The sequence below is a fragment of the Raphanus sativus genome, chromosome 5 (genome assembly GCF_000801105.2).
Source record: "Raphanus sativus cultivar WK10039 chromosome 5, ASM80110v3, whole genome shotgun sequence".
Taxonomy (NCBI): Eukaryota; Viridiplantae; Streptophyta; class Magnoliopsida; order Brassicales; family Brassicaceae; genus Raphanus; species Raphanus sativus.
The window spans coordinates 13627970-13641953 of record NC_079515.1 but is presented as its reverse complement, the minus strand read 5'-3'; the positions used below and the strand labels follow the sequence as shown (position 1 = coordinate 13641953).

General features: G+C 41.8%; 1 protein-coding gene and 1 pseudogene across 1 annotated transcript; both read right to left on the bottom strand.

The window, feature by feature from the left end:
- Nucleotides 1-238: 238 nt before the first annotated feature.
- Nucleotides 239-4706, bottom strand: LOC108858270 (uncharacterized; annotated as a pseudogene).
- Nucleotides 4647-6834, bottom strand: LOC108856462 (pentatricopeptide repeat-containing protein At1g08070, chloroplastic). Its single transcript, XM_018630267.2, has one exon. It carries the CDS (start codon nucleotides 6786-6788, stop codon nucleotides 4734-4736), a length of 2055 nt encoding a protein of 684 aa, XP_018485769.1. The 5' UTR covers nucleotides 6789-6834; the 3' UTR covers nucleotides 4647-4733.
- Between the last annotated feature and the right edge of the window lie 7150 nt (nucleotides 6835-13984).

The following is a 13984-nucleotide window of genomic DNA, read 5'->3' as shown; positions in this document are numbered from 1 at the left end:
AGTAAACATTAAAAACATATGAAACTATTATGTATTTCTGAATATTTTTCAATAGTAAAATAAATATGATCTATAACAAGAATAACAAAACATGTACAGGGAATATTAATATTATTTTAATTTAAAATAAGTTTAACATTTTAAAATACTCATTAAATTGATAATATATTTAGATATTTAATTATTTTATCTAAATATAGTTATTTTGGTTAATTGTCCGTCTGTAGAACGGGTCAAATCGTAGTAATAGAAAAACCAATTCATAAAACACCAAAGTTGGTTTGAGTAATGAGACATAGTTCCTGTCACACAGGTTCTCAGATCTGATCTCAGGTTCAACCGTTTATACACAAAACAAACCAGCAACATGTGAAAGTGTTACGAAATGAGACCATCATCTCCTGCTTTGTAATTGCAACAGTTTGGAGACGCAACGACAGAGTCTGAGTATCCGAGGATATCCCACTCCGACACCATCCACTGCACATTCTATCTCTTTCATCAATTGTTCCGACGCAACAACATCTCTTTTTGTGCCTGTCACTTCGCAAGGAATTATGTCGCCCGGATACCATCCCACTGTTACAAAACGCAAACAGTTTCACTATCCAAAGTCTTTATGCAGAAAGATGATATTCAGTTACTGAGCTGACCGTAATCTACTTACTGGGTCAAGCATGCCATATCGAGACTCATGATTACTTTTCTCAAGTTTTTGCAATCAAAAAAGCTAATTTGCAAATAAAGCTGCTCCGCTGCAATCAACAAGACACTCGAACTAGTCAGTCATTAAAGGATTTCTGAAATTGCGCCTGTGTCAATCTAGCTAGTACCACTAAAAGGGAAAGTGAGAGGAGGATAAATCGATCACCTGATGGAGATTCAAAATTTCCTTGGACCAAATTCGGTATCTCCATTCTAGCTAACTGTAATTCCTCAGCCACATTTAGCAGATTATGTACGATCAGGCTAGTTTTCTGCATGTTCAGAGCAAAATGAGACAAACACAGCAAACAAAAAAAAAAGAAGTAATTTCTAGACAGTGATTCTTCTAGAGGAACTTACAAACACTAAGGAGAAAGCAAACATCACTTGACACAAAAATAGTATAGAAAATTCCCTAATATGCTATCATAGTATTACGAGAGCAATAGCAGCAAAACTAGTACACAAACTCACCTGTGTAATATCCAACAACGTACTGGTATCAACATACACCCGGGAGTATTCAGCATTAAACAAGGAGTTAAACGCAGTTGAAACATTCATGTCTGGTAATTGCTGAAGAACAATACCTTGATTAGAAACGAAACGAAGATGATGTATAGGAAAAGAAGTTCGTTACCCTTACCTTGATGAATGCCTCACTCAAATTGTTTGAAACTATTACACATGAAGCATGGCCAGGCTTTAATGTGAGCCTGTATATCCAAGAAATTTTCCAAAAAAAACAAAAATCACATGGCTCATTTATATGTAGCCAAAACGTAGGAAACATATTCCTTGTAAAAAAAATTATTGAAAGATAAAAAAATAGGACCAACCTTTGGTTAATCAAGCCACCATAATCTAGAACAATGCTCTGACAACCATTCTTTTCTCCTAAACTGTCAACTTTCCAGCCCTGCCAACAAGACAAGAGTTATTCACGTAGAAAAAAAAAGAATACTTTGTTTAAGATCTCCATGTCTGCAAAAATAAGACAGTAGATACCCGAATATCCTGACGTAAAAGCATGCAACTAATCTTCTTTTTCAATTGATCTTCAGCAATCATAACAGCGTCTGTATATGCATGTTCTCCTGTTATCTTGTCGCACGTAGGAAAACATTTGATTAAGGTCTTGATTTTTGAGTCCAATTCTTCGATCTCCTGTGTTTTCTCTGTTACTTTGCTAGTAGTAGCCTAGAAAAATGTTAACAGATAAGTGTAAGAACGATAATAATACAAGCATCCATCTCTTATCTACAAAAGTATCATGAAACCCTCGGGGGCGATACATTACATCTGAGATGTAAACAAATACAGCTTTTCTACCAGTAGCATGGAAACTCATCATCCTAAATTTGTTTCCATGTCTACCAAAAACAATTCTAAGCCTATTCCAAACTGGTATAATTACCTCATGTGGCTGCGCAGGAGTTAATAAGCCAGTAGAATTGAAACCATGTTGACGTAAAAGCTTGGCACACTTCAATCCCAATGTTTCAGATGTTTGTAGACCAGTGGTAACTACTTGAGACTTTTTCTGCATGCAAATGTAAAATCTGATCAAGCAAGCAGAATCAACAGACATTTTAAAACAAGGAACAAAGTAATTACCCTCGTTATCTCTAGCTTGAGGTGCAACAACTCATGTTTGGCTTTTCCATAGGCTAACTTACAGAGTAATGATCTAATCTCAGCACATCTGAAATAGTACACACAATGATCTATTTTATTCTGAAGAATATATAAAGGCAGTACTGCGAGAACCTCTTTGTCTTAGCGTCAGTCAAGTCGTCACATACTTTCTACGATTAGAACAAGATCATCAGCCAAAATATATTGTAGGAAACATGATAGCAGAGAGTTTTGGTTTAGGTGCGGACCCGAGATTTAATTTGAAGACAAAGCATCTCACACAAATGAACCTGCTTCAAGTGTGTTAACGTATCTTCCAGCTTCCAAACCTACAATTTTGGAACATTAGTTCTGAAATTACAAAAGCTGAAAGGAGAACAATCTCAGTAACCATACTGGGATCTTACAGAGAGAAATAATACCTGTCTTGAGTTCAGCTTATTGGCCAATGGCATTTGATTAATTTCTTCTGATATCTTACCTGGAATCTGCGAGGTAGTGGAAACAGTAACGTAACTGTAGGAAAAAGTGGAACAAACATTCATTGATATACCAGGTTATCAACAGTACTTACTTCTACCCAGTTAACTTGTTCACGAACTACGCGGCAGTTGTTAACATCGTTTCCATCAGGGTGGTCCATCACTGGATTTGAAATATCCTGTGTGCTTTGCCTGACTTTGGGGCTACAATTTTTGGCAGCAGGATCAACATCTCTGGCTTTCCTTTTCAATCTGGATGGCCCCTGCAAATTTTCAAAAATCTCGCTCATCATTAATTGGGATAGCGTTAAAAGATGATATTCTTCTTCAGCAATCTCGCTCAACGACAGATAGTTCTTCAAAATTCATGGGTCTAAAATTATACCTTAGCATGTGAAGCCTCATTCCTACTTCTGTCCAAAGGTGAAGAGCGAGCTGTAGCAGGACGGTCTTGCGTCACTACAACAGGACAGTCTTCAGTTGAGATAACTTCAGTTTCACAGTGGGCAGCCCTGATGTTGTTGGTTCCTTTTTTATTTTTGTTAAGCACGCTTTCTTCCTCGTTTTGTTGAGCAGAGCCGTTCAAGAAGCCTGTCTCGCTGAGTGAAACACAAGATTCCACAAGCAGGGAATCCATATGGTCAGATAACGTATTCAGAGAAGGGGTACTAACAGAATCCTTGGTCACGTGTCCATCCTCAGTCTCAGAATTGCCGATGGCTTTACTTTGCTGCTCGTGATCTTGAAGAGTAACACAATTGTTGAATGCTGCTGAGGTAGTCGCATCTGACGATTTTGCTAGAGATGACACAAACGTATCAGGGGTGCTGGCTGTCTGATTTCTTCCCTGCTCTTTTGTCTGATTTCTTTCCAGTTCTTTTATGAGTGAACCCTCAATCCTAGAATTCGTGTTTACAATAGTAAACACATCGCTACTGTCAACAACAGGGCTCAATGCAGCACAGCTAAGTTGATCAGGTGTTGGGTTATCATGTTTAGATAACAAATCGTCCAAGTTAGTAATGGGGATATCTTTAGTGTTTCCGGGCGGAGGCCTGAATCTTCCCTGCCAATAGTTGATGAACGGAGTCCGGACAATTGAAGCTTCGATTTCTCAATTCTCTGAGAAAGAGCAGAAGCAGGGGACGGTGGAATCAATCCAAGTCTGGATTTACTTTTCTGGATGGTTGACAAGCTCTGAACTAGTGCGAGAGTTTCCCTGCTCATAAAGGAGTAAGCACTTTGAGGAGAAGGAGTAACACACTGCTGCATTCTACCAACAAAATAAGCACTTTGATTTTCTGATTCATGCAGAGGTTGAATGGCAGAAGCAGAAGGTGACAGCATTTGACAAGCAGCAGTGCTATATATACCCACAGGAATGCTTCCATTTTGAAGGGACAAGGAAAATTCAGGCACTGGAGATCTGGCTTCAACACTAATGTCCAGAGATGCAGGAACCGGTTCCAGCAGAGCTGCTAACGCAGGAATTATATGCCCGTAATCATATTTTCGAGAATCTTCACCTACGAGACTCATATCATTCGAGTCTCCACCACCACTTCCTTTGTCAACGGGTACAGGGGATCTCGGAAACAGCTTCTTAGGGTATGTAAACACCATCGTACTTCCAGTATCAGATCTTGAGGGAACCGGAACATGAGTGCAAGTGGGTGTCCTTAAGTCTCCAGACTCGGACATTGCAAGACTCCGGAAATGCATTGAAAAGGCAGTGGAGTCCATGGTGATATCATGGTGTTCTTCAGAGATTGAAGCGTCTGATAGTCTCCTAGGGTTGGACTAGAAAAAAGGAAAACATAATAAACAGAAACCAGCGTAACTTTTATAACTCTTCGTAAACCCAACAGAAAAATGATACATGTCTCTGAACAAAGAAGTGAACTCCAATCACCAGAAGTCATTGCAAGAACAAGATCCGTCTCTGAAGTGATGGAATCTACTATTGTCTCTCACAATGATATCTCGTTGATAGATACGAGATAGCAACTTAGTCACAGAATGACAATCATTACATACCGTTAGGTTTTTCAGAACCCTTATTGGACCGTTGCTGTTGTTGATTAGAGCGTAAGCTATAGCCAATCTCTCACTATGCAGCTCCAGTTCAACCTCTTTCTCTTTCTCGTCTTCTATCCGCAACAGAACCTGTCTAGTATCCGCGATGTGGCCCGCCGCTTTCAGCTTCTCCCTCATCTCCTTTAACTTTGCATATATTTCCACTGTTTGTGGATGCGATCTGTCTCCTACAATAAATCTGTGAATCACACCTTTTTGCTCAATCAAACTCCAGCCTGCTTTCTTCTTGATCCTTTTCTTCTTCATAGTCTCTCTGACTTCGGAAACTTTCTCCCATTTTCCCGCAGCTGCATACATATTCGACAGAGGAACATGGGACTCTGGAGCTGAATCTATCAAATGATGCGCCGCGTACTCACCCATCTCAATATCTAAATAGTTCCTGGCTCCGCGTAAAAGGCTCATCCAGATTACTTTGTTTGGTCTCATTGGCATGTTTTGGATAGTGGTTTTCGCCTCTCGGAGATTCCCAGTCCTGCATAACGCATCAACTAGGCAACCGTAATGCTCAATCTTACGCTCAACTTTATACTCTTTTACCATCAAATCAAAGTAGAAACGAGCTTCATCTACATATCCGACGTGACTACAAGCGTTCAACAACCCTACAAAGGTCACTGCGTTGGGCTTGATGCCACTATCTTGCATCTGTTTGAATAGTTCCAACGCTACATCCGACATCCCGTGCATCCCTAGTCCAACAATAACCGAGTTCCAATGACCCAACTTCTTTCTATGTATCGATCTGAATGTTGTTAAAGCACTCTCGATGCTTCCACACTTGGAATACATTTCTATCAGCAAAGTCCCCATCACACCATCGGATCCAATCCCGTTCTTGACCATGTACGAATGAACCCATTTTGCTGTGCTAAGAATAGCGGATGCAGCCACGGCAGAGATTAGACTTGTATATGTTGCATCGTTAGGCTTCAGATCATCTTCCTCCTTTAACATTCTGACAAACATACTCAAAGCTTCTTCAAACCGACCATTACTCTCGTATCCCCCAATAACTGTGTTCCACGTGATCAAATTCCTCTCAGGCATGATCTTAAACAGTCCACAAGCTGATTCGAAATCCCCTGATCTCATATACGCGTTGATCATCGCGTTCCATGCCACCAAACTCTTTGTTGGCATCTTATCAAACACATCTCTAGCAGCCTCGATTTGCCCTGATTTCGAGAACCCGTGGAGCAAGGCGGTCCAGGAATACGAATCTCTGTCGGGAATTTCATCGAACAGGTTCATTGCGGTTTCAACGTCGCCGCTACGAGCGTAACCGTCAATCAAAGAGTTCCAAGAAACCAAATCTTTCTCAGACATTTTATCAAACACCTTGCGTGCACAGTCAAGGACGCCACATTTCGAATACAAACTCACCAAACTGCTCTGAACGAACTTATCCGAGGTGAGACCAAGCTTCAGAGAAACCCCATGGATTTGCTTCCCTTCTTCAACCGCACACAGACGAGAACAGCCCTTTAAGACGCAAGGCAACGTGAAGTTATCGGGGGAGAACTCAGTGAGAAGATGAGAGAACAAACGGATTGCTTCGTGGGAGCGATGGTTTTCGACGTAGCATTTGATCATCATGTTCCATAAGGGGAGAGAAGGGCTTTGGATCCTATCGAAAACGGAGCGAGCGTAGGTTAGGTCGTTGATAGGTCGGGCGGTGTAGAGGGAGAGAAGGCGGGAAGAGACGGAAGAGTGATTGAAAGTACCGGTTTTGAGAGATAAACAGTGAAGCGTCTTAGCTTCTTCTATTGTTTCTGAGGATCTGAAGAGGGATAAGAGGTGGTGATGGTGGTGGTGGTAGTGGAGGACGGAGGATGGCGGTACCACCGCTGCTGCATTCTGCATTTTGAAGATAACGGGTTGGTTTGGATAGGCGAAGCGGATCAATCGCTTCTTCTATTTGTTTTTTTTTTGTTTTTTTTTTTTTTACGGCAAACGTCTATTCTATTACTCAAACTTGAGGTGGTCTGGGTAACCAGACTGGAATAGAACAACCAATAAAAAATAACTTTCTATGGAAGGATCTAGCTGTCTTAGCTAAAAAATCTGAAATCTGATTACGCGCTCTAGGAACATAAGAAATCTTGAAGTCGGGGAAGCAAATGAGCAGTGTCTCTATCCTTTCTAGTTCCGTAGCAAAACTTGGCCAAGCATGAGGTTCCTTGACCATAGCAATCAATTCCTTGCAGTCTGTTCCAAAGTTCTGACAAGTTGAATGTTGAAGCATATTCTCCATCGCCCATCGCAGTGCTTCCACTTCTGAGTGCAGAGCTGATTCTCTTCTAGAAAAGTTATGCGATCCCATGAGTTGCGTGTTTCCCCCACTGTCCAACCAGACCCATCCACACCCACTTAATTGAGCCTGAGATGTCCAAGATCCATCCAGCAAACAAATATTGCTCAAGCTTATGACTTGAGGTTCCACTACATTACTCCCTTGTACCGCTAATGGTATCGTTTCATTGGCATTAAACCAGGCTTGACACTCACTCTCAGCATATCGAACTAGTTCCAGAGGATCTCTATCTATACCCCTAAAGAGTATATCATTTCGAGCCTTCCAGATGTACCAAATCAGCCAGGGATAAGGATCCCTGTCTTGTTCTGGTTCAAGTATGCCATTCTTTTCCCAGAAGAGGTAATTCACATTCGTGTACATACTTGATGCTGGAAAAACAGCAGGGCTCGTCGGAGTTGATGAGTGAAGCCAAACCTGTAGAGCAGGTGGGCATTCAAAAATAGCATGTGTTGCTGATTCCTCGGGCTCACCACATCTTGGACAGTAATTATCGCATCTCATATTCCGCCTCGCTAGATTTCTCGTTACTGCCACTTGACCAGTTAACAATTGCCAAATAAGATGACAAATTTTCTTCGGCACCTTTATCTTCCAAGCAAAGGCTTGGAGTTTTGTAATACTTGGTTCTACAACTTCTTTTTCGCCTGCATCCTTCAAAAGGTTTTGGGCAACCCAATATCCAGACATAACCGTGTATTGTCCATTTCTTGTGAAGTTCCAGCAAAATGTGTCAGGCCTATGAGTTGTGCTTATGGCCAAACTTCTATTTGTTTTCTTTGATTCCTCTAACACACAACATTATTATTTAAAATAATTCTTGTTTTTTTGACAAATCCAGTATGACATTAAAATAAATATTACATTTAATTATTCAGAAAGTACACCATAATTATTCAGGAATGAAAAACGCTCTGAGGCGATATCTGAGAGACGGCGCTCCTGAGATTGAAATCTCCCTTGAGATTTCGATCTTTCCCTGATCTATACGTCCCTTGACGGTAGATCAGCCAGCAGTCACTATAATCCTCGCTCTGGATCATCGGAATTTTCATTCAGCACTCCTTTTCACTTTTGCTTCTCACTCACGTCACTCATCTCGTGCAAGGATCTAGTTCCTCGTTTTGGATCGGTGAAGTATGGGATCCTCACAGAGATATCATTCTGCTCCTATGGCAGTTGATAAAGGCAAGGGGATCATGTATGAAAACGCCGACAAGCCTCTCATGCTAGAGGAGGATGAGGGAACTCCTATCATTCGGGAGTTTCACATGTCATTGATTGGCAAGGTTCTAAACCCCAAGAAACAGAACGTGGAGAAGCTCATTGTCTCCATGCCGGCTCAATGGGGCGTACAAGATCGGGTAACAGCTAATGACCTTGGCGATGGGAAGTTCTTGTTTAATTTCTCTTCTGAAGAGGATCTAAAGTATGTGCTAAGCAAGGGACATTTCCACTATAATTATTGTATGTTTGTCTTGGTACGGTGGGAGCCGATAGTCCATGATGATTATCCTTGGACCATTTCGTTTTGGGTGGAAATCACAGGCATTCCCCTGCATCTTTGGACTGTGAAGAACTTAAAGAAAATTGGAGGAGAACTCGGACATGTCGACACTATTGAGTTATCAGCTGGACGTTTGTTGATTGATGTGGATACAAGGAAACCTTTGTTATTTGCTAAAAAGGTTCAATCCCAACGGGGTGATGAAGTTACTATAAGGTTCAAGTATGAACTGCTCTTTAAACACTGCTCACATTGCGGCTTTCTCACTCATGAAGTCTCACAATGCCCTAAGAAACTAAAGGAGCAAAGACAACAGGCAAAGGAAGCGGGGGTATTCTCTCGGGTACAGCTTCCTTTTGAGCCGAGCAGTCGCCAATCTTTGTTGGCTGATAGGTCTGATCGTGAGCGGTACCATAACTGGACTGAACGTCTGACGGAGATAAGGAGAACTCCCAAGTCTGAGTCGTACACAAACTTGGACTCATATCATCGATCACAGCCTGAGCGTATTGCTTCTCAACGAAGGTACAATACACATGATAGCTACAAAGGGCCGGGTAACAGATGGCCACAGTCTGGATCCCGATACAGCCGTCGTTATGCTCCTTATGAGCTCAAGACGACACAATGGAAAGTTAAAGACGATAAGGATGCGATCTCTAATCCTCGTCGTCGCATTGGGGGTGCTAATATCAGAGACAGTCAAAGTGAGGCTATGCGCATTGAACAGCCTAGAAGTGATGGACTGCAACTAATGGTAACTGATCCTGTACAACCTGATAGAGCCGAATCATCAAAGCATAGTGGTCGGAAGATTGCAAGTAAAATTTTTACCCCATCACGTACTCATGTTCGTGAAGACAATGTAACAATACATGGAAGGGTTGAGTCAAGAGCTATTAATTTCTCCCCTATGGAGAAAGAGGTGCTTACTGATGGAGTCGATAACGATCAGATGATTGGTGCGCTACAAGACATGGAGATGGGCGAACAAGATGACGTTCTGATGCAGTTACAAAAGTCTAACATAAATGACGAGATATTGGATGAGGCTGCGGATGACTTGCTGGGGGAGGAACTAGAGGAGATGGATGAGAGTATGAGCTCTCGTATTGAGCCTTCTTCTCTCGCTGCTGTTAAAGTCAAGAACAAGTCTTCAAAGGGGAGCTCACGACAATTGGTTCCACGGGGAATGCCAATCAGGAAAGCGGAGTTTCTTCGTCAGGGTTCTCCACGGAGCTACGGTGTCTCTTCATCGCGAGATAACAAAACTCGCAAGTATAATCGTCAGAGTGGATCGAAGAAACCACGAGCAAGTTCTCACAAGAGTAATGAGTTGGAGGGGTCCAAAAAAACCCCAAAAATTTATCCTTGAGGACAATCAGTTGGAACTGTCGAGGGATTGGAAGCGACCTCACAGTTCGACGCCTTACGGAGATGTGTCAGAAGCATCACCCATGACTCGTGTTTCTATCTGAAACGAAGAATAAGAGGCCGCTGTTGCAAAACATTCAGGCCGATTTAGGATTTGATCGTTTATTTACCGTTGAGCCACTTGGTCTCAGCGGAGGTTTAGCTCTTTTTTCTATGGATGAATTTCAAGTTAATGTTTTATTTTCAAATAACAGAATGATTGACATTGAAGCAGTCATTGATGGAATAAAAGTCTTTATGACGTTTGTTTATGGGGATCCTGTAATGGAACGAAGAGATCAAGTTTGGGAATGTCTTACGCGTTTCTCAACAACAAGAACTGGACCTTGGTTTATGATAGGTGATTTCAATGAGATTACTGGTCATAATGAAAAAGAAGGTGGTAGACAACGTATTGATAGCTCATTTCTACCTTTCAAGCAAATGTTAAGTGATTGTGGGATGCTAGAATTTCCATACACTGGAGATATGCTATCATGGGTTGGTAAGAGAGCAGGGAGAGTAACTGTTAGATGTCGACTGGACAGAGCAGTGGGAAATGCCGACTGGCATGAAAAGTTTCCTCATTCGAAGACGAAGTATATGAGGCTATGGGGTTCGGATCATCGTCCGATACTTGCTGATATCCTCAAAAAACCAACCAGGAGATCGAGGAAATTTAAGTTTGACAAAAGATGGTTGGACAATGAGGAACTGAGACAAGTTATTTTGGAGGGATGGAAATCACCTGATCTTCCTCCTAATGCCTCTATAATGGAACATATTTCCAGTTGTAGAAAAGCTTTGAGCGAGTGGAGGAGACAAAATAATATAAACTCTGCAAAACTGGTGGAAGAGCTTAAGGAAAAAGTCGAAGGTCTATATGCAGACGATAACGCCACAACTGAGGAGATTGCAGCAGCTTTGAAGGAGCTTTCTGATGCTGTTAAGGCAGAAAAAAACCGAGGTTATATGGGCTTAGGCCTTTTGATGGCTTTGTTCTGGAAACAAAAGAGTCGAGTATTTTAGCTACGGGAAGGAGATCGTAATACGAGATTTTTCCATGCCTTAACGAAACAGAGGAGAGCAAGGAACAAGATCACTCAGCTTATGGATGGAAATGGAAATATTGTGGAAAATGAAAAAGGATTAGTAGCCATTGCTACTAGTTATTTTAGACAAATCTTTGAGTCTTCTAATCCACAGGATATTGAAGAAGCTCTATCTGAAGTTCCTACGACAATAACAGAGCCAATGAACGAAAGTCTTACCGCACCGGTAACGGAGTGGGAGATTAAATTAGCACTCTTTGCTATGCATCCAGAAAAAGTTCCAGGGCCAGATGGGATGACTGCACTGTTTTACCAGAAGTTCTGGGATATAGTAAAGGATGATTTGACTCTTATGGTTAATAAGTTCCTTACTGAAGGGATAATGCCCAATGGACTGAATGAAACTAATATCTGTCTCATCCCAAAGACAACAAAGCCTAATGAGATGACGCAGTTTAGGCCTATTAGTTTGTGTAACGTGAGTTACAAGATTATCTTGAAGGTCCTATGCCAGAGACTTAAGAAAGTGCTGCCAGGATTGATATCGGAAACCCAGTCAGCCTTGGTTGCTGGAAGACAGATTTCTGATAATATTATGATTGCTCAAGAGATGTTCCATGCTCTCAAAACCAAGCCAAGCGGGCGCAACAAAAGAATGGCTATTAAAACAGATATGAGCAAAGCCTATGATAGGATGGAATGGTCATTTATTGAAGCTGTGATGAGAAAGATGGGTTTCTCAGAAACATGGATCACATGGATAATGATATGTATCACGTCAGTACAATACAAAGTCCTCATGAATGGGCAACCGAGAGGAAACATTGTTCCAGGAAGAGGCCTACGCCAAGGAGATCCTTTGTCTCCTTTCATTTTTATTCTATGCACGGAAGCGCTCGTTAGCCTTCTCAATCACGCAGAGAACCAGGGAAAGATAACAGGGATGCGCGTTACCCGCGCGTGTCCATCGGTATTCCACCTGCTATTTGCTGATGATAGCCTTTTCTTCTGTAAGGCGGAGTCCCGTGAATGTGAAGAAGTAATGAAAGTGATTAAGATCTATGGTAAAGCAACAGGACAGTGTATTAACTTTGATAAATCCTCCTTACTCTTTGGTAAGAGGATTAATGCAACCATAAGGCAAGAGATCAAATATGTACTTGGAATACAGAATGATGGAAGGATGGGGACTTATTTGGGTATCCCAGAAGATATTAGTGGCTCAAAATGCAAGCTCTTTGCCTTCTTAAAAGACAAACTAATGCATAGAGTAAATGGCTGGACAGGGCGCTGGCTCTCGAAAGGAGGAAATGAGGTATTGATTAAGTCTATTTTGCTTGCTCTTCCGACGTATGTTATGTCTACTATCCTGCTCCCATTGGAGATATGTGAAAACCTTGCTAGTGCTATTGCCCAATTCTGGTGGAGCTCGAATCCCCCTAAGAGAGGAATACACTGGTCGAAATGGGAGAAAGTCTGCCTACCGAGAGAAGAAGGAGGGATTGGATTTCGCATGATTCATGAGTTCAACCTGGCACTATTGGCGAAACAATTATGGAGACTAACACAAAACCCGGATTCGCTGGTCGCCCGTGTCTTAAGAGGAAGATATTACAGACTAAGCTCGCCTTTACGAGTAAATTCTGTAAGTAGTCCTTCCTATGTTTGGACTAGTATATCCGCTGCGAGGGAGCTTTTGTAGATGGGGATAAGGCAGAAAATACACTCTGGTTATGTGGTTAAGGTGTGGGAGGATTCCTGGATTCCATTGAATCCTGCTAGACCAGCTATACCCATAGCACCAGTTATGAACCCAAATATGCGAGTGAGTGATCTTATTGATCAGGAGTTGAAGGAATGGAATGTTAATCTACTGGAACAATATGTCAGACCTGATGACATACCCCTTATAAAGAGTTTAGCCATAAGCACGACTCATAGACCTGGCACGTTTTGCTGGAACTTCACAAGACATGGACAATACACGGTCAAGTCTGGATATTGGGTGGCTCAAAATCTAATGAAGGATGCAGATGAAAAGCAAATGTTAGAGCCAAGTATAACAAAGCTCCAAGCCTTTGCTTGGAAGATAAAGGCGCCAAAGAAAATTTGTCACTTCCTATGGCAATTGTTAACTGGTCATGTCGCAGTAACGAGAAATCTAGTAAGGAGAAATATGAGATGTGACAACTACTGTCCGAGGTGTGGTGAACCAGAGGAGTCAGTAACACATGCTATTTTCGAATGTCCACTTGATCTACAAGTTTGGTTACATTCATCGACTCCAACTAATCCTGGTGTTTTTCCAGCATCAAGTATCTACACGAATATAAATTACCTCTTCTGAGAAAAAGATGGTTCACTTGAACCAGAGCTAGACAGGGACCCTTATCCCTGGCTAATTTGGTACATCTGGAAGGCTAGAAATGACAAACTCTTTAGAGGAATCGACAGAGATCCTCTGGAACTAGTTCGATATGCTGAGAGTGAGTGTCAAGCTTGGTTTAATGCCAATGAGATGATACCGCCAGTAGTACAACAGAGTACTATACAGGAACCCCAAGTCATAAGCTTGGGAAATATTTGCTTATTGGATGGATCATGGACAGCGCTAGCTCAATTTAGTGGATGTAGATGGGTCTGGTTAGACAGTTGGGGAAAGACGCAACTCATGGGATCACACAACTTTCCTAGAAGAGAATCAGCTCTGCACTCAGAAGTGGAAGCACTGCGGTGGGCGATGGAGAATATGCTTCAACATTCAACATGCCAG